This window comes from Juglans regia, chromosome 3 (genome assembly GCF_001411555.2).
Source record: "Juglans regia cultivar Chandler chromosome 3, Walnut 2.0, whole genome shotgun sequence".
NCBI classification, from domain to species: domain Eukaryota; kingdom Viridiplantae; phylum Streptophyta; class Magnoliopsida; order Fagales; family Juglandaceae; genus Juglans; species Juglans regia.
This window is the reverse complement of record NC_049903.1, coordinates 18,268,920-18,296,491: the sequence shown is the minus strand read 5'-3', so window position 1 is coordinate 18,296,491 and position 27,572 is coordinate 18,268,920. Positions and strand designations below refer to the sequence as shown.

At 38.8% G+C, this 27,572-nt stretch overlaps 1 protein-coding gene across 1 annotated transcript; it reads right to left on the bottom strand.

The window, feature by feature from the left end:
• Nucleotides 1-239: 239 nt before the first annotated feature.
• LOC109013445 ((3S,6E)-nerolidol synthase 1-like) lies at nucleotides 240-3,453 on the bottom strand. Its single transcript, XM_035688258.1, has 7 exons — nucleotides 3,229-3,453; nucleotides 2,851-3,136; nucleotides 2,351-2,726; nucleotides 2,030-2,248; nucleotides 1,729-1,867; nucleotides 1,385-1,633; nucleotides 240-732 (listed from the first exon to the last, which is right to left on the bottom strand). Exons 1-7 carry the CDS (start codon nucleotides 3,376-3,378, stop codon nucleotides 442-444), a joined length of 1,710 nt encoding a protein of 569 aa, XP_035544151.1. The 5' UTR covers nucleotides 3,379-3,453; the 3' UTR covers nucleotides 240-441.
• Between the last annotated feature and the right edge of the window lie 24,119 nt (nucleotides 3,454-27,572).

Here is a 27,572-nt window from a genome sequence, read left to right as displayed (position 1 = left end):
TATAAGATTTTATTTTAAGTAGACGACATATTATATGTATGGTTCGTTATATGTTAATGTAAGTGATGAACTAACATATTTACCCAATGAATTTACACAATGAAAAGATTCTGTAAATAAAATATTTACCCAATGGGCGCCAAATTGGGTCAACCGAAGCCCATCAATGGATTTTGCTCAACACTTAACCCAAAATGCTTATTACAACACAATTAGCTTAGAGAGGGAGCAAAATGAAAATGAACAACTAGCTGCAATGGACTCAAAATAACCGGCCCGTCATCTCATGGCAAATTTTAAGATACCATTATTTACAATTTATTCCACTATTAATTGCACTATACTGTGTACTTTTGTATAGTTTTGCATGGTAGATTTCCTTGACTTCTCATTTATGTAAATAATCCCATCATGGAGCTTTTATTATTTTTTTAAGGAAATCTACATAGACACGCTTTCATAAAGCACCGACTTCACATGCTCCTCCAGGCTTGGAAGGCCATGATTTTCATCATAATTATATAGCAACGGAACCATTCTTGCAATATTAAGAGATGCCTTAGTGAATGTTGCCGGAAATGGATTTGGAGAGAGGCACTCTTTGTTTAGGCGTTTCCATGCATCTGAAATCATATTCACAACCTTCTCCCGTGCCTCTTTGATTGAACAATCTTGGTGTTCCTTCATGTAGTACTCTATGTATGATCCATCACGGCCATCTTGACTCTCATCCTACAATTACATGAACCATATGTCATGTGATGAAATTACTGATCTTGAATGGTTCCAAGGATGAGTAGTACTGTAATGCACAAGTCTATCTTTTGCAGTAAGTGTATCATGCACATGCAAGTTGTATACAAATATAATTATTTCTTTTTCACGATTTATATAATTTTTCCACCATTAATCTCAATAATAAAGTTTGATTTCTATTGCTTAAAAACCATGGGCATGGATATATATATCACAACCACTAGCCACCAGTTTTACGCATTGACCTTCGAGAGAGAGAGAGATAAAAGGAATCGGAACCGACGGATCCCACCCATTCGGAGCCCTCTGTCTCTTTCTCCCCTCTAAAATCAGCAATTAATATTGGAGTCCCTACACCACCTCCTGCACATTCCTTCATTCTAAATATCTAATAGCCGATTTATGGGTATAAACATATATACCTCATCCGTTTGTTGCAATTGTAAGCTAATTGGTTTATTTTTGGATGATTAGGTAGATCATAATAATGTCCTCGATCCATGGCTATATATCTTGTTGAAAAGGATCAAAGATTTTCTATATGATGCGAATGATCATATGTCGGTTTAATTTTAAACCAAAACGTGAGTATTCAAAAGGGTGAAATTCATGTAGTAAAAAAATTTACCATGGCACTTCCAAGGTCATCCCAAAGCCGAAGAATCGTGGCTGGAGAAGATATAATGCCTGGCATGTTCTCAACAAGATCTTCAGTTTCCTCAGTTATTCGTTGACCCAAAAGAAAGAAAGTGTGAACTAGTACCACGTGCACTCCTGAGCTTACGATTGCATTCTCCAAATAGTCTTTTGACTTTGGTGATTGCCCTAAAGCAAACCATTGTGCCTCAACTAGAAAAGCATTGCACAAACTCGCCCACTGCAAAGATTATATATAGATCAGAAGGAATATGTGAGTGTAGAGAAGGAATATGTTGGAATTAGCAAGTACTGTCATGATTCATGGACATTTACCGTTTTTCTTAGAGAGTCTAGTGGGTTCGAGCCATGCTTTCGATATATCTTTTGGCTAATTTCCTCGGTGATATCATAGAGAGCCTTGAAACATATCTTCATGTATTCGGGTAACTGATCGAGGGCACCAAAATCCCATCTGTGTGCAACAATTTATTATGCAATGAATAATGAAAGGGAACATTATTTCTCTAAAAAGTAATGTTCTTCTTCATTTCTTATCTTAAGTGATTGTCATTTAAGTGGTATAAAAGAAACTAATGTGTCACACAAATAACTCTTCTGTGGAACAGATGCATACTTGTTGATGGCTTCTGTAAAAAGAGTGAGCTCCTCAAGCGTCCCATGTACATCAAAAATGTCGTCTATGATGTAGATAAGAGAAATGGGTTTTGTGAGCTCAACCCTTTCCTCCGACAAGTCTGGATCTACGAGACAGACCATGGAACAAATGTACCATTTTAATGGTTGGTTCCTTGCAAACTTTAACTCCTTAGCCAAACCAAGATCTCCCCACCATCTAAGATGCAAAGATTAACATTAGAGGGAGGCTATGACATTAATATATGTAATGGTATAATAACTGAACACACACACACACACACATATATATGAAACCTACTTCGAAATTTGAGCAATTTCCATTTGGTGCATAGATTGGGTCATATTGAAATCCATTTTTGCTAGTTGTAGAAAATCATTCAACCATCCACTTGAGCCTTGGGAATTATCAAAGAACTCTTTGGCCATGAAACTTGCCAAGCTTTTGTGATGAGGATGTCCCAACGTATTTCCAACAACTCTGGCATGATTGATGTTATCACGATCTTTCTCCCATGCATTCAGAAGCTGCTCACAAATGTTTCCAGCTTCATCAAGTGCATCTTCGCCTTCTATATTCAGCTGTGACGCTTCATATAAAGCCATCAGTCCTTCGATGTCTTCACTCAGTTCTTTGTTAAACTTCCCCTCCTCGTCCTTGAATTTGTTAAATACATCTGGTCCAAAAAATATATATTTATGATCAGTACCACATGATGTCTTCCATTCTTATATATACAGAAGAAACCCATAAAACTGTGATCAGAGCTTGATCCGATGCAATAAAGCATGAATACGTACCGGGAGCCACATAGTAACCTTGTTGTCTCAAAAGTCGAAAGCGCAGTGCAACCACGTGAAGCTCCTCATGATGACCGTACTCGCCATGAGTAATGTATCTTACATATTGCCTCCGTAAAATTGCTTCAATCTCTTCCTGGAAGTGGTAATCAATGTTCAGACGTTGTACTGTATCAATCATACTTAAACCTTCAAAGGCATCTTCCTCTTCTTCTGCTACGACATTCCTCAGTACATTCCTGCATACTTCCAAATATTTGTTTACATGTTGGACACCAAAACAACTCTGCAAGCGAAAGAGAATCACGTTTAGAAATTGGAACAAACATAAGGTTCTAAATTATAAACAGAAAAATGTGAAACAGAAGTAGTAATTACTGTGTTATCATCTTTATTTCTATAGTTGTCTGCATTTTGCAAGAAGGAAGAAGCCAATGCGGGATCTTGGGCAATGCTCCAGTACTGCCTGTTGGAACTGGATAAAGAGGTCAGGCTAAAGGGTTTCGTGTTGCTAATCGACAATGCCATGGAGAATTAATGATTAATATCAGCAAGCGATCAATCAAAGATATTTTTCTTGAATTTACCAAGTTGGCAGTTGGTGCAAGCTAGAACTAATGTTTGATCCAATTTATAGGACGCGCGCCATAAAGGATCATGTCATCATCAAAGTGTAAAAAGCATATATATTAACGTATTGACCCAAGCATTTTCGTACAGGGTTCCTGGCCTGAAACCATGTGTATAACGTTGGAAGATAAGTACAACATGCAACAGACAGCCGGTGGGACCATCCAGTCTTGGTTCCGTCGGGTATTTCTTCCTTAAGTACTACCCTAAACTTTTTTGATAATCTCAAGTATTCCGTCCCATGCATGCACCTATCCATGCAAGTGATCTTGTCTTGTATTTCTATTTTAATTATTTTTATGAACTCGAAAGGTGTCCATTTACAATATGACTGACTACCTTATTCTCATTAATTTCACTTCCATCATGTACAATATATTAATTATATGGTGAGTGGTGAACTCTTGTTCCTTTAATTTTTATTCCAATATAAGTCGAACTATTCAAGCTTTTCATGCACCATGTCTCAATTTATATTTACGAGTTACTCATTTAATATTCAAGCGAGTTTGAGTACTTTGCTCACGAGCTGCTTCATCTAATTAATAAAAGATATTATTTATATTTTATTTCTAATTGTATCTACAATTTTGACAAATAAACTTGTTAGTTTTTTTATCTAATATCCTTAGAAATCTTATACATGATGATATTATATATTACACATACCAATGATTATATTTATATAAGCATTTAATTAGTAACATATTTTGTATTAGAAATATGATTTCCTTCTATCTATTTAAATATAATTTATTTAAATATAATTTGGAGTCAGTAAGCTCATGAAATTCAACCAATCATGTGGCTTTATATAAAAGGTATATAATAAACGATTTCCATCATGCATGTGGTTTTCATGCTACAAAAATGTTCCTTTTCTTGTGCTTACAGCCACTAATTGCTTTGTGGTGGCCCCTGACTTCTGATGCATCAATAATTCCTCACTCGGAAACCATGTGTATAACGACGTACGTACTTGGAATTAGATCATACGTACAACATGATCGATGCAACAGCAAGCTGGAAAGGGACGAGCGCGCGCACGTGACCCACGTTTTATTCCTTGCGGGCCTCCTCCTAATTGAGTGGTAGGAATTGTAATGTTTTTAGAAAAACACTACTTTGCCTCCTCACTTTACCCACTTTATTTGACCTTTTTATCCATGCACTACTTGAACCAATGAATTAAGTGGACCTATATTAATTTTGCATCGTTTCCATTGATCAGTGCGTACGTAATAAACGTTAATAATCTCGATCGATAAAATTAACATGTGACAAAAATGTAGCTAATTCTCCTCCATTTATTATTACAATAATGCTATGCGTTCCGATGAATGCCACCGACAGTGGTTCTCGAATATTCAATTATTTTTTTTTATTTAGTGATTAAAAAAATATTTTTTAATGATGTCGTAAATTTTATGTTTCCTAAAAGTGTTTAAGGATGTAAAAGAATGTACGAAATAAATCAAAAGAGAAAAAAAGCCAATACGTATGGGCCGATTCATTTGAGAAAGTGAGATGAGATTAGAATTTTGTGAATAATATAGTGAAGTAATTTAAATTAAGATATTTTATTAGGTTTTGGAAAATGATAGAGAAAATTTTAATATTATAAACTTAAAATATTCATGTTATAATATAATTTTTATTTTAAAATTTGACAAAGTAGTTCTGTTTTTCGTATTTTGTTTGAAAGTTTGAAAAATTATATTGATTAAATAATGGTTAAATGAAAATTTTGAAAATTTGAAATGAAAGTGTATGTGTTTATAATTTGATTGATGTTTAAGAAAGAAATTATAAAAAGTTTTGAGATGGGATGAGATTATCTCACTTCCCAAACAAGCCTCAATTATGTCATGGCCCTAACAAATTGTTGAATTCAAACCGTTGATGAAGAACTTGACCCATTTTCATGCATTATTTTAATCGTTCAATTCAATTAACCAATTCTAACTAGTTTTAGAACGATCTAAGTTGATTCCAATAGATTTGGAGCAGTATTTAATTGATATAGTATTTAATTTTCAAATAATGTTGGATAAATGATTTTTTATTTCTTATAATTAAGAAAATATAATAGTACTAAAAATATAAAGTTTTTCATACATACATACATATATATATATATATATATATATGTTGATGACAAGAGTCGAGATCAATTTGAAAGATACAATATGAAGTTGATCTTAGAGTGACATGAACATTTTGTCTTAAAATTGTGGTTGTACACAAAATAGTACTACTACTATGGTACTACAAGAAATCAGAAATTTTCCAGTGATTTTTAGATCGCTGCAAAAAAAATCGCTACAAATAAGATTATTAATTCGCCGCTGAATTCCAACTTAATTCATAAGACATTTTGAAGTGGAATTCACGGTTCATTTATGGCGGCGATTTTTTGAACTATTGAGGTGACTTTTTTTGTCGCAAAATGTTTTTCTGTAGCAGTGAATTAAAAATCGCCGTAAAATTCGTAAGCTTTGTACCAAATTTATGAGGATATTTCCAGCGAAGTTTAGTCACCACAAATGAGAATTTTGCATCCATTTTCTTAATCGCCACATGAGATTTGCATCTTGAGAGGTGAAAGTTTATTTCTTGCGGCGATAATAACTCATCGCAAAACTCTTCCAAGATTTAATTCACCCGCCTTTTGCCCTTGTTCATTTCCCTCCAGCCGCTCCTCCCTCTCTCCCCAATCTGTCTTCGTCTCTCGCACGGTGCACAAAAAACCTACAAGTATTTCTCTCTCTCTCTCTCTCTCTCTCTCTCTTCATAGTAGACCCTCTCTCTCTCTCCTCTGCAGATTTTTTATACATATATATATATGTTGATGACAAGAGTGGAGATCAATTTGAAAGATACAATAGGAAGTTGATCTTAGAGTGACATGAATATTTTGTGTTAAAATTGTGGCTGTACAATTTGAAAGATACAATTTTAATCGAATTTTTTTATTATGTTTTTTAAGACAAAAACTTTTTTACGAAAGAAAATTAGAACAGCTAAGATTATTAATACATGATGAAAGCTGCATGCTTAATATATAATACTATTTGAATATGTATCATATTATTATTAAAACTAGCTAATCCATAAATTTATGTTTAAACTCTTTTATACATCATTTTAAATGTTTAGATTATATATATAATTATACATTGATCAGTTAAATACCTGAACGTACAACTTAAATCTCATGGCTGGTGCCAATAATTAATATTCCAACAAACCATTAGTGCGTCATGTGGTTCACCTGTTAATGTCAAAAGCATTAGCATCAGCATACTCTAAAACTGTATAAATCATTTATTTATATATATATATATATATATATATAAATAAACACAAAGAATTACAAATCCGTTCGGGAGGAAAAATCAACCACTTCCTCAAACGACTTGTTCTGACGTTGACCATAATCACATTCTAAAAATTTATGTTCACATATACTATTCGGACAATATGATATTCATGCAGTTACGTCTGAAGGAATGGTATATACTTTGATCATAAATAACCATATGATTGATCAATAGAGTACTGATCAAAATAATTTCATCTAAAAAGTTTTGTTTGATATTTTTTGAGTTATAAAACAATATTAATAGCATTTTAATTACTGGACTTCTTAATAGTCAAACTGGTTAAAATAAAATATCAAGATTGTTAATGTAGTGTTTCGTATGCCCTTAGGTCATCTTCCAGCAACTCAGATTTTCAGAATTGGGCCTGCAAAAATAGAGAAGAAGATAACTAAGAGAGGATGGCATTGGGGCTAGAGAGTCTCTGATACCAAAGTCAATAAAGTCTATTGGAAGCTTGTAAATAAATAAGAGAGTTTAGAAATCAGAGAGAGTTTCTCATCCCTGGGAGTTGCTATTTATACTAAGAGTCGAGGGGGGACAAATCGTGTCTGCCTCCATGGTGTCCTGGTTCTTCATATTGTTCCTTTTGTTAGAGTCGATCTTTAAGGCGGCGTGGCTCTGCGACGGTGTCATTAATGCGACGGGTAGCTCGGGTAGTAGTACCATTAATGCGGCGTGGTTTCTTGATTTGTTAGGTCTTCGGTGGACCGTCGATTTCCTCATGTTAGAGGATTAATGGTTCCCAGTCTTTTCCATTTTACCCCGTTCAAGTCCCCAGGATCAGAGTTTGGCCGAGATATGTCAAGCTCGTATGTCCCATCAGCAACCACCTGTTTATTTTTCCTTGTACCGCCTCGCTTCATGGGTAAGCTTGGGCCCTAGGGCTGGGTATTGGGATGAGGCCCAGTGGACTTTTGAGGTGGAAAAAATTTCTTACAGTTACCCCACTAATTCCCATCAGCCACCTGTTTATATTAGGAGTTAGAGGGGGGCGGGGGGACAGATTCTGTCCGAGGGAATTTTGCCTTCACTCCCCTGATTAATTGGTTTTTGCACTTGAGACTATGCGACCTATTCTTTCCTGGGGTGGGGTTTGCAGACTTATTGGTGGTCACCATTATACTTGTGTTCCCCAGCTATGACCAAGTGACCTTTTTGTTTTTACTCTATATCTTGCAATGGTTCGTGTCCAGCGTGCATGGTTGTATTATGACAGTTCAACTTCGCATTAAATGACACCCGTTCAATCCCTTCGTCATTACTTTGCATCGGACGGTTATTTATTTCTCACGTCGCATCATTGGATATGCTCCGTTAGAATCACGGCGATCGTGGGACTCTAGTACCCAATGAGGTTCGTGAGTTCCTATTATCTCGGGATATCAACCATCAATCTTTCCTACGTAAAGCCCCTTCCCCTCTCAGCGATAGGTTACTTTGCTCATTCCTTCTTATAGGTTACTTTGCTCATTCCTTCTTCTACTTGGTATTCTGTGTTCTTTTTTAGCTTTCAAACACCTCTATTTGCATCGTTCCCTCTAGCTCCTCTTCTTTCCCTCTGATTACCAATGACTCTCAAGAAATCATCGCGTCCTTCTGGATTGACTGGTCCTTCCAACACTGCTTGTGTCTCCGATGGTCAGGGTGGTATCGTTCCGGAGGAGTTTGGCGGTTTCTTGTGACATTCGGAGGTGACTTCCGCTAAACTGGAGTCGTTAAAGGAGGCTTATAAGGTTCCTCGAACAGTGGAATTCGTGGTGCCTCCTCCTACTGAGAAGGTGGTTGATTCTGAGGGTTGCGCCACCAAGGTTGCAGTGTACCTCGCCATGTTCTCTTGTGACCTCAGGCATCCCTTCTGTCAACCAGTGTGAGAAGTGCTGGGTTTCTTTGAGTTGCCGCCTGCTCTGCTCCCTCCTAGCTCGTGGAGGATCCTTGTATCGTGCTGTGTGATTAGGCGTCATGTGTTGGACGAGACCGAAGCCGACTACCAGAATCTTACGGCGTGCGAGTTTTTCCTCACCCACAATATTCTAAGGAGAGGTCGTCACATCTACGGCTTCAAACCAGTCTAGGCATTAGCTTGGCTAGAGTTGCAGTATACTATTGTGAAGAGGTGGAATCATCAGTTCTTTTTTCTGTTAGGTGAGGGATGGGAGCTTCTTGTCGGGCAAGCCAATTGGCCCTAATTCCCTATTTTCGCCATATGGGGGGCCGTGGGCAGTAACAAGGGTCATCGCCCTACCACAACCCCAGCCCAGATACTAAGGATCAAGGTTGTCCGTGCCTGAGTGAAGGCCCATCCAGACGACATTTTGTTAGAGGCTCTGCTAGCCGAGGACAACCTTCCTCGGTACGTGGCTCCCTCAACCACTTTGCGCTCCGACATAGGCTTCCCGACAAGGGAGGTCACGTCCCACCTGTGGAAGGGAAGGGGAAGAAATCTTGGAGGATTTCTCCCATCAGATCTAACTCTGACGGCCTTCCCTTTCCTCCCAAAGGTCCTTCTGCGATGGTGCTACTTAATCGGCCCGAGCCATCACCGCCCAAGAAAGTGACAATGATTGTGAACTTTCCGTGTGCCGTGTTGTTGGCTTGAGGAGTCATCACGGACATTCAATCTGAGCCGCCGATCCATGGGTCCGCTGCTAAAACAGCTCCTACGACCCCACCGGGCCCTTTGGTGGCGAGGTGGCCATCGGCAGTCACCTCGCCCCTCAGCATGGCTCCCGGGTAGGCCCCTTCACTATCTCCCATGGAGCATTTTGCTAAGGATGAGGGGTCTCCTGAGTGGGTTTCCATCCCGGAGTCCCCTTTACAATATTCTCTCAAGAAAAAGCGGCGATGAAGTGGCATGGGATGTGGAGACCGTTGACAAGGAGGCTGTTGACGAGGTGCCGATGGACTTTCGACTGATGGTTGCGACAAGTCTTGGTGTCCGCATCCATAAGACGAAGGGCTGGCTTAAGAGGCTTTTGCAGGGGTGAGATCTTCACTTGCGCATTCTCTGCACTTCTTGTTTGTTTCCTTCTTTGATTTTAACCTGAACTTCTGTGGCAAGGCTTGGAGCGTCTGGCAGCATTCATTGTGGATAGCCAAGAGGAGTTGGCCAGCAAGAATAGAGCACTCTGTTCACTGGTACAACTAGCTTTAACCTATGTCGCGGATGAGAGGAAAAAGAGAGAAGAGGTTGATAAGGCCTTTGTGGACTTATCGAGGTCCCAGGGTGAGGTCGGCACTCTTCGTCTTGAGGCTGCACTCGCTTCTGAGGTGAGGGAGGTGCTACATAAGTCTCTTGACGACTGACCATAGGAGCTTGACAGCTACAGGCCGAGAATTGGGAACTGCGCAAGCGGCAGGACTCTGATGGTCGAACGAACAGGTGGTTGATCGAGCAGTTCAAGGAGGCTTCCAAGTCTCTGGCAGACAAGATAAAGGCCTTAGAGGAGGAAAGGAAGCAGAGGAAGGATTTGGAGGCTGACGAAGCTGAGGCATGGCGCGCTTTGGAGGCCCATGATGTTACCATCCGAGGTCTATGGGAGGAACTGTCATATGTGTGGTGTTCGCGATGAAGCCTAGTACCTTAGTTACACCGACGACTTGGAGCGAATGAAGACTCATGTCCTCCAGAATCCTAAATGCGACTTAAGAGCTCTATGTGTGTGGAAGCTTCCTCCGCATGAAGTGTCCATGGAGTGAGCTGCTCTCCTTGGGGGGTTTGATCCCAAGCACCCTTGGAGGTAGCTCTACTGGAACAATCACGCCCGCTGATCGTTGCTTCTCCTCGGCTGCACTCTGTGCGGCTCTTCCTATGGATGTTGCTCTTCTCTGCTTACTAGGCTTCAAACCTCCCTTTCCAAAGCTCAACCTCTCCTTGTTTGTACAAAAATGCATTTGCTTTCTTCATATCCTGCATTTGAAATCTTCCTCGAGGTGAAAGTCTCCCTCAGATCCTTCAAGTGTTGTTTCGAAGTCCCACTCTTAACCAATATGTCGTCCACATAGACCTCCATGTTTCTTCCTACTTGATTTTTGAACATGCACTTGACCAGCTACAGGTATGTGGCACCCGCACTCTTTAGCCCAAAAGGCATTGTCGTGTAGCAATACAGGCCTCGGTCGGTGATGAAAGAAGTCTTCTTCACGTCCTAGGGGTTCATGCGAATTGGGTTATACCTTGAGTAGGCATCCATGAAGCTGAGCATACAGTGGCCTATCGTGGAGTCGACGATCAGATCGATGTGGGGAAGTGGGAAGCTGTCTTTTGGGCAAACTTTGTTGAGGTCGATGAAGTCAACGCACATTCTCTATTTGGCGTTCACTTTTTTACAAGCACCACATTGGACAGCCATTCCAGATGGTCGGCTTTTCGGATGAATCCAGCAGCTAACAGGCAGTCCACTTCCTCAACTATGGCGACATTCTTTTTTGCATTGACATTCGTCTTTTCTGCCTCACTCCTTTGGCTTTTAGGTCTATGCTAAGATTGTGTTGTATGATCTCGGGGGCTATTCCTATTGCTTGGCAAGGAGTTGTTGCTTGGCTCTCAGAGCCTACTTTGTCATTTCGCTATCAATCCTTGTCATGGCTTCTTGTTGGCCTAGTTTTAGGGGAACGAATTCGAACGACTCGTTTGGTTCCACCTTTCTGAGCCTTTACTCTTCTCGGACTTCACCTTCCCTAGTGCATAGGTTGTAGGTGATGGCAAGGTGAAATCATCGCACACCGCGCTTACCCCGCCATTCGAAGGCATCCCATCCTAGGTGTGCTCCCACCTTTCTTTCATGGTGTTCCCTTCAATCCCAAGGGTTTGGTTCTCTCGTCGTTGAATTTCCACATTCATCAGCACTATTGGTGGGCTTTCGAGTTGCCTAGAATGGGTTGTCGCAGGCATACGAAGTACACATAAGATCTACAAGGATCCCACAGACGGCGCCATTGTTAACATTGTATTTCGTACACCTTTGCGCCAGGTTCCAACAACTCAAGTCTTTAGAATTGAGCCTGCAAAAATAGAGAAAAAAGTAACTAGGAGAGGGTGATCTTGGGGTCGGGGAGTCTCTAAAATCAAAGTCTGTAAAGTCTCTTGGAAGTTTATAAATAAGTAGGAGAGTTTTGGGATCAGATAGAGTTTCTCATACTTGAAAGTTGCTATTTATACTGGGAGTTACTATTTATACTAGGAGTCTAGGGGGATAGATCGTGTCTGCCCCATGGAGTCCGTGTCTTTCGTATTGTTCATTTTGTCAGAGTCCTTTAATACAATGTTGCTCTGCCATGGCGTTATAAATGTGGCGTGTAGTTCGGATAGTGACGCCGTTAATGCGGCATGGTTCCCTGACTTGCCAGGTCTTCGGTGGACCATCAATGTTCCCATGTTAAAGGATCAAGCATTCTCCGTCTTTCTCGTTCTGCCCCGTTCAAGTCCCCAGGATCGAAATATATTAAGCTCGTACGTCCCATCAGCCACCTGTTTACTTTTCTTTGTAGATGCCTTGCTTTATGAGTAAGCTTAGACCTTAAGACCGAGTATTGGGCCAAGGCCTAGTAGGCTTGTGAGGTGGGAAAATCCCCTTACAAAAATAATTCATATTTTACTTTTTCTGTCTAAACGTAGATTATAAAATTAGTCAAATGCATTTTTCGCATGCTTTGGCATGAACCATGAAAAGTTGGCGCTTTGTACTGAGAATGCGTGGACAGTTTTTCAATCCCTTCTTTGTTTGACTCGTAAATGACTTTGGTGTTGGTAAGGCTGAAATGAAATTCAACCATCAAGTGGCTTTATATAATAGGCATAGAATAAACGATTTCTATGTGGTTTTAATGCTACAAAATGTTGCTATTAAAAGAATGTTGGATTTTCCTTTTCTTGTGCTTGGAGCCACTCATTTAAAAGAGTACAATCGCTTTGTGGCCTCTGATTTATGAGGGCAATCGCTTTGTTATTTTAGTGGTTTATTTTTTGCTCAGATCGATATCTGCAGAGTGAATAACTTTGTCACAGGGGTAAACATGGCTTTTGCTTTGAGTGCATCACTTTGATGACAAAACAATGATTTAATGCTTGTGCTTAAGGCCTTTTTGTGAATATTTTATTATAGATAAATGAATGTTTCTAACATTAAGTTGAATAAAATATTTTATAAGAGAAAGATCAGTACTCTTAACAATTTTACTTTCAAATGTTTCCTAATGATTAGGGAAAAGATTATGATCTAAGTGAGAACTCATAACCTTCTCAATACTTAAATAGACTTCTAGTTATCATAAAATCTAGATGTATTTGTGTCTTAATATAACTTATTAATTAATAAAAAATATATTTGAACTAGCATTAACTATATGAATATGTGGGATATTGAATTTGAATAAAACTCTTAGGAATCCTTCCACTCGTTGGACTTTTGCATACCAGCCACAGCGTATTCGTTATAGCTAGTACGAACTTAATTTGTTTCTAATTAACGTTGTGTCTATGCTTCAAATCATGTGTGCAGTGCGTACGTGCATGCATGACCCTCGTTGTATAATTCCTTACGTCTCCTAATTGGAATGTTTCATCATGAACTGTATCGAATTAACGTTCCATCGTTCCATTGAGGAGACGTTAATAATCTCCATAAGATTAAAATTTAAATTTTGAAAACTTATTATTTCATTATTATAATTTTTTAAAATTTTCATATAAAATAAAATAAATAATTTAATTTTTTCAAATCTTAAAATAAAAATAATATTAAAAAATAATATTTTATTTAATTTTTTAATTTTAATCTCAATCCATCTTATCTTATTTTAAAAAAAATAAACTAGGCTTTATTTACTGTTTTGGCCGACAAAAATGACCGACAGCCATTTATACTAAAGTCCTCTTTATTTCTTTCATTTTCTTTGAAAAATTGATAATCGTGATTGTTGGGGAAATCAACACAGCGGAAGGGATAAAAGCGGTAATAGAATACACTCATGCACTCAGTGACACCAAAGATTTAACGTGGTTCGGCAACTGCCTACATCCACAGAAAAGAGCTTCACTAATAAATAGTGGAACACAAGAAAATATTACAGAGGAGGAGGATCACACTCCACTCAACTCAACTCTCTTCTTTTCTCTCAGAGCTCTCTCAGCTCTCTCTCTTTTCTTTTCTTCTTTGGGTGTATTTGATGCTCTCGTCTGAAGTTTCAATTTATAGGCGCATTACTTCACGTATGAACGCATTTATTGTTGCATTCATTAGGTGGTTGGGCGCTGGGGGTTGAGGGTTAAGCGCTGAGCAGTCAACAATGACTGCTCAGTGCATGGACTTCAACAATTCTCCCCCTCCATGCCCATTTACCTATATGTTCTCCATCCCAGCTATGTCTCTGCATAGCTCAAGCTTCTCACTTGTAACCACCTTCGTCAGCATGTCCGCTGGATTCTCTTTCGTATGGATCTTCACAAGCTTCAACAGCTGTTGTTCCATCGCTTCGCGTATCCAATGATAGCGGATATCAATATGCTTGGTGCGGGAGTGGTACATTGAATTCTTGCTCAAGTCTAGAGCACTTTGACTATCACAATGCACCTTGTAGTCCTCTTGACTAACTCCTAGTTCTTGGCGAAAACGCTTCATCCACAACATTTCTTTCCCAGCTTCCGCTGCGGCAATGTACTCTGCCTCTGTTGTAGATAAAGCAACACACTTCTGCAACTTGGACTGCCAAGAGACAGCTCCTCCTGCAAAGGTGAAGAGAAATCCTGAAGTAGATTTCCTGCTATCCAGATCTCCTGCCATATCTGAATCTGTATAGCCTTCCAAAACTGGTTTAGCTCCCCCAAAACACAAGCACATATTCGATGTACCTTTCAGGTACCTGAGAATCCACTTGACTGCTTCCCAATGATCCTTTCCTGGATTTGAAAGGAATCTGCTCACCATGCCTACAGCATGAGCAATATCTGGTCTGGTACAAACCATTGCATACATTAGGCTTCCTACTGCTGAAGAGTAGGGGATTGCTTCCATTTCTTCAATCTCTTTCTTTGAAGAAGGACACGAGCTCTTGCTCAATTTGAAGTGGTTAGCAAGTGGAGTATTGACTGGCTTAGCATCTCCCATGTTGAAACGTCTGATGACCTGTTCAACATATTTTTGTTGTGATAGCCACACCCTTTTGGCTTTCCTATCACGAACAATCTTCATGCCCAGAATTTGCTGTGCTGGGCCTAAGTCCTTCATGTCAAAGGACTTGGATAGTTCCTTCTTTAGTTTGTTAATCATGGACCTATCCTCACCAACGATTAACATATCATCAACGTAAAGAAGGAGTATGACAAACTTGTCATTCTGGAACCTTCGAACATAGACACACTGATCTGCAACAAGTCTCTTGTAACCATAACTCATCATGAATGAGTCGAACTTCTTGTACCATTGCCTCGGCGCTTGCTTGAGGCCATAGAGACTCTTCTTCAGCCTGCAGACTAAGTGATCTTTCCCTGGAGCTGCAAACCCTTCTGGTTGCTCCATATAGATCTCCTCCTCCAAATCTCCATGGAGAAAGGCTGTCTTCACATCCATCTGTTTGAGTTCCAAATTCAAGCTGGCTACCAATCCGAGTATGACTCGGATCGACATCATTTTCACCACTGGAGAAAATATCTCGTCAAAATCGATTCCCTTCTTCTGCTGGAATCCTTTGAGAACCAATCTGGCCTTGTGCTTTATCAGCTTTCCTTGGCCATCTTTCTTCAGCTTGATCACCCATTTGTTCTTTAGGGCTTTCTTTCCTTCAGGAAGTTTCACCAACTCATAGGTCTGATTTTTCTGCAAAGAACTCATCTCTTCTTGCATTGCCTGCACCCATAGGCTTCTATCAGCATGAGTTTGAACTTCCTGGAAACTCTCTGGCTCCCCCTCATCAGTAAGCAGAATATAGTCTGATTCCGGATATCTCCTCGACGGAATCAGTAGGCGGCCTCTTGCCGATCTTCTTGGTTCATCAACCAAAAGGAGGTTCGTCACCATCTAACCCTTGTGGTGGTACACCAGCTGCTGGTGGAGAGGATTCTTGCTCCCCCTGCTCGACACCCTGAGCTTCTTCTTCTGCTTCTGGATCTCGATCCTGCATATCCTCATTATCTGTGGCGGACTGTAATGGTGCAGGATTTGGAGTATCGGAACTAAGCTCTCTTGATGAAGGTTCAGTTCCTATGTTCTGGTTTTCATGGAACACAACGTCCCTACTTCTGACAATTTTCTTTGTCACTGGATCCCATAACTTGTATCCGAATTCTTCATCTCCATATCCAACAAAGATACATGGAGTTGACTTGACATCGAGCTTCTGTCTCAGCTCCTTGGATACGTGTGCAAAGGCTTTGCACCCAAACACTCTCAGGTGAGAGTAAGAGACATCTTTTCCAGACCAAACCTTCTCAGGAATTTCAAATTCCAGTGGTGCAGAAGGTGATCTGTTGATCAGGTAACAGGCAGCTAGAACAGCTTCACCCCAGAATGGCTTTGGTAACTTGGCCATACTGAGCATGCATCTTGTTCTTTCAATGATGGTCCGGTTCATTCTTTCGGCTACACCATTGTGCTGAGGGGTATATGGGACCGTCTTCTCATGTCGAATACCGCGATCAGCGCAGTATGCAGCGAACCTTTTGGAGACATATTCTCCTCCGTTGTCCGTTCGCAGGCACTTCAACTTCTTTCCCGTCTCTCTTTCCACTAGGGTGTGGAAATTCTTGAAGTGCTCGAAGACCTGATCCTTTGACTTCAAAACATATACCCAGACTTTTCGTGAAGCATCATCAATGAATGTCACGAAATATCTGTTACCTCCCAATGACTCTTCTTCCATGGGACCACATACATCAGAGTGTACCAGACTCAACAACTCTGATCTTCTCTTCGTAGAGGATTTAAACGAGACTCTACATTGTTTGCCAAACAAACAGTACTCACAAGGGTTTAACGCTGTTCCTTTGGCAACTTTGATGAGTGCCTTCTTCGCAAGCGTATCCAACCCTTTCTCACCCATGTGTCCGAGTCTCTTGTGCCACAGATTCGGTGATGCCTCGTCTTCCACTGCATTGAGGCTATCAGAACCGATCTTCACATGGGTCTTGTACAACGTACCGCAAATATGTCCTCGGGCGACAACCATGGCACCTTGTGACAGCTTCCAAGTGCCTTTGCTGAAGTAGCTGTCATAGCCCTGTCGATCAAGGGCTGTCCCGGAAATCAGGTTGAGCCGAAGGTCAGGAATGTGTCGAACATCTTTCAACACCATGGTGCAACCAACGTTGGTTTTTATCTGCACTTCGCCAACACCCACGATCTTCGAGGAACTGGCATTCCCCATCCTTACCGTACCAAAGTCTCCTGCTTTGTACGTAGTGAAAAATTCACTGTGGGAAGTGGCGTGGTATGATGCTGCTGTGTCTACCACCCACTCAACATCATGGCTTGCAACGTGCAGACACGTCTCGTCACTGGTGGAGAGTATTGCCACATCTCCAGAAAGAGTGACAAGGGTTTCACCATCTTCTTTCTTCAGCTTACTGCTTTGACCTTGCTCCCTTAAAAACTTGCGGCAGTGTTTCCTCATGTTGCCTTCTTTGCCACAGTGGTAACATTTCATGTTACCCGTCTGCTGGTTCCTGCTACTGCTGGACCTTCCACGTGGTTGAGGCTTCCCTCTGTTTCTGCCTCCACTTCTCCCTCTATCATTACCTTGAGGCCTTTCTCTACTCTCGGTGACAAGGACATGAGTTTGATTCATGCTTGTCTCTTTTCGTCTGGCCTCCTCATTAAACAGGGCATCCTTAACCATCGTCATGGTAAGTTTGCCATCTGGAGTAGAGTTACTTAGGGAGACCACCAGCGTCTCCCAACTGTCTGGTAATGAACTGAGAAGTAGCAGGGCTTGTTCTTCATCGCCAAGATTCAGGTTGACGGACCCGAGCTGGTTAACTAGGTTTTGAAACTCGCTAGTATGCTCGGCAACAGAGGTATCGCTTTTCAACTTCAAGTTAACAAGCCGTCTCATCAAGAGGGCCTTGTTTCGAGCAGTTTTAGCCTGATACATATCCTCTAACTTTTTCCAGAGGTTATATGCATCCGTCTCCTGGGCCACGTGGTGAAAAACACTATGGTCAATCCATTGCCTGATCTGACCAATAGTCTTCTTGTGCATCTTTTTCCACACTTGATCCGTAACTTCATCTGGCTTCTTCCCTTCATCTTCCAAAGGGTCAAACAGATCTTTACAGTTCAAGAGATCCTCCATTCGAGGTCTCCAAAGACTGTAGTTTGAGGCAGTCAGCTTTATCATGGCGCCTGATGCTGAATCCTCCATGGATTTAGACTGTTCTAAATACAAAATACAAGTACAGGATCTTTGAGGTGGAATATCACAAAACGGACAGCACCGTTGTGTCCGGAACGTCTGATTTTGTTGGAAACGAGTCTTGTTTCGTCAAAATCGGACTCAGATAGCACAAGGAATGAGCAAAAGAACCAAAACAGGAACTCTGTCGCGCGTGCAGTGCGTGGCGCGACAAACAGCGCGTAGGCGCGTGTAACTCACGCGCCTGAACTCCTCTGGTGCGCGTGGAACGCGTAGGCGCGTGTCCCTCACGCGCTTTATGGAGTCAAGAACACGTCAGGGCGCGTGAACTTCACGTGCAAGTCTTCTCTGGAGCGCGTGTGGCGCGTGTATGAGCGTGGGAATCACGCGCTAGAGACTCTACTTGGCGCGTGGGACGCGTGTCGAGAGTGGGTCTCACTCTCAGATCTTCAGGCGGCGCGTGGGAGCGCGTGCGGCCTCCGTTTGGCCTCTGGTTTCCACCGCTTTTCTTATCTGGATGAGACGAACACAGTGGTATGCTCAAATTTGAAAAGTGAGCTACACACTAAAACCGAGTTTTCTGTAAAAACTTCTTCCAACAAAATCTCTGATACCACTTGTTGGGGAAATCAACACAGCGAAAGGGATAAAAGCGGTAATAGAATACACTCATGCACTCAGTGACACCAAAGATTTAACGTGGTTCGGCAACTGCCTACATCCACAGAAAAGAGCTTCACTAATAAATAGTGGAACACAAGAAAATATTACAGAGGAGGAGGATCACACTCCACTCAACTCAACTCTCTTCTTTTCTCTCAGAGCTCTCTCAGCTCTCTCTCTTTTCTTTTCTTCTTTGGGTGTATTTGATGCTCTCGTCTGAAGTTTCAATTTATAGGCGCATTACTTCACGTATGAACGCATTTATTGTTGCATTCATTAGGTGGTTGGGCGCTGGGGGTTGAGGGTTAAGCGCTGAGCAGTCAACAATGACTGCTCAGGGCATGGACTTCAACAGTGATCTCCATTGGGCGTAATAGCTTCTGATCTAGTGAATCCCGACGACCTTATTCTGGGAATGTTCAAAAACATTTTTCACATCTTGAGATAGATTTTTATTGAAGTTTGAGAAGGTAGATTGGAAAATCTGAATAAAAGTGTCTTGATGAAGTTTGTGGAAGTTGAAATATAGCAAGAGTTGAAAAGTAGTTTCAAAAGTATTTCATATTTCAGTACTTCCTAATTTGATCGTATTAATTAGTAACAGTACTGATTAATTAATAGTAATGTTGTTATAATTAATATTGGTTAAAAATATGATCTATTATTAAGGTTGTGTTTAGTTACAAGACTTAGTTAAATTCAGTCTGATTTTAAATTAAGTCTAATATTCAAATATCTAATTCTTAAATTACTAAATTCATTTCTACTCAAAATCTTTTTATATGTGGAACTCATAATCTTTTCAACTTAACATATCTTTATACGTGAGATCTACAATATTTTTCAACTTCACATAAAAATTATTAAACTCATCTTAACATTTAAGCATATTTTAAATTCAATTTAAATGACTCTCATATATGTCATTTTACTATTCAATTCATTACTATTTATAAAAGGTTAAACTTAATTAAACTCAACTCAACATCTAAACGTAGCCTAAGTATTCTAAATTAGTATTAGTTTTGGTCATTGCCCTAACAAATTGTTCAATTCAAACCTATTCAATTTAGATCGACCACAAAGATAGTGGAGAATTTGGAATAAGACGTGATTGTTTTAAAAAAAATGTGTGGTTGTTTATAGAGATGTGATAAGGATTTTTTTTATTTTTTTTTAAACTTTTTTGTAGTATTTGAGATGTCTTAAGTGGGACGCACTACTTAACTTTATGCACGTGAAACAGTGAAAGGACAAACCCCAGGTATTGCCTGTGAAGTCCCATGCGGAATAGAGCAAAGTCTTTCCCATGGCTGTCAAGTCCCCTCCCGAATAGGACAAAAGTCCTTGCGTGCCAATAACTCTTATCACTCTATAACATAGTTAGGGGTGTAAATTTAAACCGAAAAACCGGTCCGGACCGGACCGAACCGGACCGGACCAGTTGGTCCGGTTTTGAACCGGTCCGATTCGGAACCGGTTCTTATTTTATGAAAATCGGCCGGTTCCGGTCCGGTTCCGGTTCCGTAGTTTCCGGGACCGGACCGAACCGAATCGGACCGGTTGGAAAAAAAAATATAAAAATTAATTTTATATATTATACAAAATATTTATATATATAATATATAATTATATGTTAAATTTTTATATATAATATATATAAAAATTAATTTACCAACAAATTAATTTACCACAGTGCCTATATTCACAAAATCATCACTCAGGCAGAATGGGGGTCTTCCCCATATTCCACCAAAAAACTTAACTTAATAGACACTGCTTTCTCTTATTTTGACTACATTGATGCTTGGAAGCGCTTCATGTTCTTCCAAACTCCTGCTATGGACCATTCCTGGTTGAAAAAATTTCATATTATAATTTATAAATAATAACATAAAATGTTTATCTTAAATATGAATATTTGTAATTTATTTGATCATATGTTATTAATATAATTATATATAAGATAATGTTGTTATAATTTATAAAATAAAAGTTTAATCTTAAAAATGAAAATTTAATTGATCATATGCTTTAAGCATAATATATATATTAAATTATTAATAACATTTTATAATAAGAATTAATACTTTATTATATATTTTTTACATTTAAAAAAAACGAGAAAACCGGATCGGAAACCGGTAAAACCGGAGGTACCGGTTTAGGAGGGTAATCGGGGCGTAATCGGTTTTGAAAAATACAAAACCGGTACATACCGATTTGGTCCTAAATTTTGTCTAAAACCGGACCGGACCGGACCGGTTACACCCCTAAACATAGTCCTTTTTTTGAAGGAAGAAAATACCCGCAGAAGAAGGGAGACTCGGGAGGGCGCATGGGTGGCCACAATTTGTTAGGATTTTTTTTTAGGGGCTCTACAATCACCGCCCGCTGGGAGCACCCGTTGGAGGCACTGCTAGTATATATGAGTGTTTTTTATTTTATATATATTTTTTAATATTTTTTTAAAAAATAAAAAATTTACAACACTGGTGCTTCGTTTTATTTTTTATTTTACAATCGCTTCCTTTTTTTTTTTTATACGTCTAGACCAATACCTGACAACGTATTTCACCAACCTGCACCAAGTTAATTTTCTATGTGTGATTTTCTTTTCTTCTTTTCAAATATTTTGCAAGCCCTTACCTATTAAGTAAAGATAAATAAATAAAGTAATAATTTAGGTTATAACATGCAATTTTATATATTTATCATTCCAAAATCAAGTAGTGCCATAAATATGGTCGAATTGAAAGTGGCAATCCTAACAATATTCTTTTTTGGAATGTATTGAAATATGTATCGGAAAAATATCAGAGTATACCATCAAAACAAAAATTACATATATGCTTTGTGTTATGTTTTTTTTTTTTTTTTTGGTTTTTCCCTATGGAGATAGAAGTGAATCAACTAGATGTGCGAGTCCCAATAATTATTTAAATATTTGCCACTAATTCATATCAAATATGAAATAAAAAAAATAAAAAATTACAAAACGTTATTAAACAACAATGGATTAATAAAATAAACTTTATATTTTAAAATAATTGGGTAATATAACATTAAACTTTATTATTTAACTCACAAGTGGGTAACATATTGAGTAAATTAAAATATCCATTTATAATAATGCATACGCACGAAAGCTACTATTTTTCAAGGTTATTAATTAATTATGTAATAACGTAAGTTAAATGAGAAATTACTCATACAACTATTCTTCTTAACAAATACACTACTATTTTTAATTAGACGTTCAACGGCCACCCCTATTTTCCCACATAGCTATGACAATCTCATCTCTTATTTTCACCATAGCTTCTACTACTTCAGTCGTCATTTCGTAACGACCAGACGGCCCCACCTTGTCATCAGCCTACTACTCAATAACAGGTAATTGAACCCTGCACCAATACCAAAATAATCAATCGTCGAGAGTAATCATTCTAATGAAATTATGCAGCACACAACATGCTATCATGATGAGTGATTGCTGCCCAACAGAATAATGAGGCATTAAACTTAAAATTTTAAACTATTTTTTAACTACCTCAAAAGTGCGTTATATGATATTACGAATCGATGAATGACGGTAATTAAAATAGTCTTTGTACCCTCGAAATTGATGCTGATTATAGCACTAACTTCTGCAATACCGTTCTCAGGAATACAGGGGCAAAATCTCCCTAATGCACGAGAAAGCAGAATCGGCCAAATAATATTTACCTGATAACATAGATACCAAAACACATATTGAGATGACTCAAAAGGGAGAAAAAATGACAAGAAATTAAACATCTTTGTATTAAATAAAATAAGAAATATACCCTCAGGCGGCCATGGAAATTGGGTGAATCCTTGACTCACCGCATGGAGAAAGACACGAGCATCATATATTGTTCCCTCCCATTCGGTGTATACGAATGTAAACTTCATATCGAAATCACATATACACAATACATTTTGGGCAACTTGCCCAAGCCGGTTTCTAAATGCCTCACGTACTGAGGTTGGTAATACGGTGTGCATCATAGTGTCGTTCATCGCTCCAACGCATTGTTGTCAACTCAAAAATAAAATCACATGTGTAAAAAATTACATTAAATATATTTAATTATGGTTTCAAATCTAGTAGTTTGAAAAATAAATCTTTGTTGTATATAATTGAACTTACCCCAAACTACAAAATGTTTTGGTTGTCCTTGCAATATATGGATGCACCTCGTATGTGAAATTTGGCTCGATAATATGTCTCTCAAGCTCACATAAGGCCTTCATTACCCTTCTCACATATTTATTAATTGTTCGGGTCGAATGTTGAAATCGGTCACCAATAATTTGTTGTGCCTGTGCGTGCCCGCAATTACGCAAAACATGGCGACAAATTCCTCCATGGTCATCGATCTTTTAGAACCATGTAAAAAATGATTTTCACGTAACAACGAGCATAATACGCGAAATATTGATACCTCTATCTGAAATTCGTCCTTACAATTATCCAAATATCCATTCAAAATTCCTACAATATACTCATCTCCTCGAATGCCTTTGTTGTATTGTGGCATTCGATGATGCCATCCTAGTTGACATAATATGATCCTAATAACAGTGACTAGCTCAAGCGCTTCGTACTCATCATCACTATAACTCCCTTCATCGTCACTACTTACATATTCTCCACCCTCTACTGACCAATCAAGTTTATCATCCATTATCTCTTACACATTCAATGAAGCTGTTGTAAAAATTACATTAGAATGTTAGAGCTAACAATTTACAAATTAATATATGGACGGGTAGGAATATGGATGAAGCTTTAATGGTTTGATGGAGAGGTTAACTTCATCTTTTAGGTAGTTTCAAAAATGAAATAAATAGTATAAAGTAGACATTACTTCATTTGTGCAAGAAATAAGTAGACTATAATTTAGAAATAAGTAGACATCTCTTACACAAGAACAACACGAAAATCAACATAAAAAGCCCGCATAAGTTAAATTTTATTGAGAAAATACTCTTCCCTAGTGGAAGAAATGGAAGTAAACGGATAATAATAACATGTAATGAATCAATTAATATACCTAAGTTCGAATTAGATGGTAATTGTTAAATTGTAAGGTCACTCACGGCATTACTCATTTTAAGACCAAGGGTTTAATAAGCCTAATACACTCTACATGTCAACCATTGATTTTAAGCATACATGCAGGCATATATAAAAAAATAGTATGCAGGCATAAGCCCTATACACTTAAAATGTAGCATGGTCTGAAGATGAAACACAACTTTTAGAGAATATAATTTTAGTTTATTGTTCTTAAAAAATAGTATAAACTAGTTTTTAAGTTACATTATAAGCATAGAGATTTCAGACCTGATGACATCATCCAAATATTAGAACTACCCCCTCCTCCACCAGCACCGAAACCAGAGCTGCCCCTTCCTCCACCAGAAAGGGGTGCCAAGCAAGAGATGTTTGAGCCTTGAAATGCACCTAATCTGATGTTAAGGAAAAAATTGTGAAAAATGGTAGTGCCTAAGGCCTTTATTCCCAAAAATTGGTGCGGGTTCCTCATCGTCTGTGCATTGAACCGGCTTCCCAAATATTTTATGCAGCGCTTTGTGTGATAGCTTCAAGTGAAACAGCCAACTAGCCCTTATTCAAACCTAAGCAATAAAATCAGCCGAGCTATGCATGTACTTTCAAGCCACCGATATTTATATGTAGGATTAACTTCACAATGAAAACATAGCAGACCTCCCACCTACATCGTTAGATCCTCACCTGCTACAAATAAAAAATATTTGTCGAAGTCTCACTAGCAATTAATTAGTCAGATCTAAATATAGCTTGATACTATTTACCCATGCAATTGATCAGGATGAGGTGTAGATATAAAGATATATATATATATGTATATATATAAGGTTGAAAACTTGAAGTACTAACTTGTTTTCTGAAAAATTAGTAGTACTTTAGTTACATCCTAAACACTGCAAGATCACATGATCTGCTATGGATAAACCCCCTTCACAGGTCGGAGATAATGCATTTCGTGAACTTACTCAAAACATTATGTCTAGCTACACACACACACACACACACACATACTTCCTTATATGTAGGATGCCATAATATTAATAGGTAAACAATAAAGCCAAAAACACATGCATGCATGCGATACAAACAGCCTGCAAAAGAAGCATCCAACAAAAAAAGCCTCTATACTCAACAATGCAGTTTACTCTTTGATGTAAACTACACCGTAAAAGTCATCCCGAGGATCTAGAATTTAATGTAGACTACACCGTAGAAGTCTCACTAACAAATATTTATAGAAGCCTCACCTACTACCAATAACATATATTTGTAGAAATCCCACCTACACCATTCAGATCCTCACAAGTTTATTGTCACAGATCCTCACAAGTATTTATTTTCATGTATTTATATTTGATGTAAACTACTCGTTATAGGAAACATCCCAAATCAGTCAGCCACGTAGATTTCCATATCAACAATTCCAAATAGTACTAATAGCAAATAGCATCTCATCAAGAATGTTCACATAAAGTAGTTAATAATCTCTAATACAGATCCAATAGCAAATGACATAAAAGCAGTAAAAATAGAAATCAACAATGCATGGCCCACGATCGCCTAAGCTCATCATCCATGGCTAAAACGCCCCGCTACACATTGGGATCACGTAGTTTGTTGAATGCATGGAAAAAGTTACCTTCCGGCAATTTCGACAAAATCGCTTGTAGCAATGCTACACAATGAGCTTATGGAACCCATATGTCATCGCTGTCCATGGTCAGCGTCAATCCCTTGCTATGTTTTGCTGTGAAAGCCTCATCTCATTGAGGAAGTTCGATAACTCATCATCGACCTGGTTGCTTCACCCCCACCCCCTATTTTTACAGCAACATGACAAGTGTGTTGAAGGTCTCGTAGAAGGTGTCCCCATGGAAACATCTTTGTCATCAATATCAAAATTCACTCTCGTTTGCGTGCCCAGTGTGGGGTCCCGACGTTGCATATCTGAATCAAGCCGACGCTCCTCGTCACTACTTGGCACTGGTTCGGTTGACGCATGCTGAAGTGTCCCGGTGGTGACTAACGTGCCAAAAATGGTGCAAAGCTCTGTATACTTTGGGCACTCCGCGTCCTGAAAATACTTCTATTATGATTTCACCTAGTTCAAATATATCAAGTCGCTTCTTAGATATTGGTTACCAAGAAATAAAAATTGAAGGAAACATGTATTGATGTAATAACTTGGTTATTTTTTTGTGTAAGTTTAATTAGCTTACTCTAATAGCATTTGCCTAGCGCTCGTAATTGGCTATCACTATTTGGGTGTCAGGGTCTCATCCCATACCCGTTTGGCCCATCAAATCGATGAACTACCGCTGCCTCTTCTTCAGCCTTTGTATTTTGCCCTTTAGTTGGTTCACATCAAATGCCTTTGTACCCAGGGCAGTAAGGCGTTGAGCGTACAAAGTGTGGTCCATACTTGTGATCTTCCCTGCCCGTAGTGCACCACTAATGGCATCCCCATACATCATCTCAATCAAAATATCCTCAATCTCATCTGCGCATAACTCACGATCAGTGTGTGTATTCTCTGGATCACCATGGGAAACAGCTAAATCGAAGATCAAGGATATATAGAACATAGCCCTGTGAAAGGATGATGGACGCATATGAAGGATAAATATAGAAGGCTAGTGATTAATTGCAGCAACTAATATGAATTAATGCATATGAAAAGATGAACGCTCTATAATTTATAAACAACGAATGTCGGCCATACCTGTCGATGGTGAGCTACGCGACATGAGTGTAGGTTGTAACGCTAGGAAAACAACAAACGAGTTTAGAACTAGCATTAAATACAATTGGTAATATGAAAACCCCATCCCCCTAAAATATACCCTGAAACGTAGTTAAGTATTTAAGTTTTCTATATAAAACTATAAATCATTGTATTTCCTTAGTATAAATTTTTCCTTTATGGTCTCATGTTTTTTCAAACTTAATCACATACGACACATACAGAGAACATGTTATACACTTTGGTACAATTATGGATTAACACAAACCAACATGTACACGTTCATCTGTGTGCACACTTTTGGTGATTTGGAGCTTACAAACCAGAATGCGAAAAAACAATGCACATGTTCATTCTGTGTGCACAAACAAACCGAGATAACCGACATAGAACATAGACATAACCTGGTGCTGTGTAATCTCTCCTCAACAATGCTTAATTGACATTGTATCTTAGCATGAGTTGTCCCCAAGTTCTGGTACAAGACCTTGATTTTTTAATGTAATTTGGACTGCCAACTAATAAAACTGTAAATAATTCATGCTCAACCTTTATTGTAAATATTTAAACCTTAGTCAAAACAACGTTGTAGGTATATTTAGTCTTGATAGCTCAATTATAATCTTTATTTGGTTTGCAAACTCCAATATTTTTTTTCTAAATGGTAATTTTTTCACAGGGACAATCTCATCATCTTTGTTTAAGTGCAAACAGCTACAAATTCTAGATTTGTAGAAAAATAATTTCGATGGACAATCTCTCTCTCTCTCTCTTTAGCAAGCAAACCCCAATATTTACTTCTAAATGGTAACTTTTTCACAAGTTCTATCCCATCCACCCTGTTCAAGTGCAA

What these genes read in the sequence shown, in the direction of transcription:
- LOC109013445 (XM_035688258.1), bottom strand. Translation starts at nt 3,378, where the DNA reads ATGGCATTGTCGATTAGCAACACGAAACCCTTTAGCCTGACCTCTTTA. An exon ending in AGGTTACTATGTGGCTCCCG is followed by an intron (nt 2,727 to 2,850) that starts GTACGTATTCAT and finishes TTTTTGGACCAG; the next exon opens with ATGTATTTAACAAATTCAAG. An exon ending in GAAATTGCTCAAATTTCGAA is followed by an intron (nt 2,249 to 2,350) that starts GTAGGTTTCATA and finishes TTTGCATCTTAG; the next exon opens with ATGGTGGGGAGATCTTGGTT.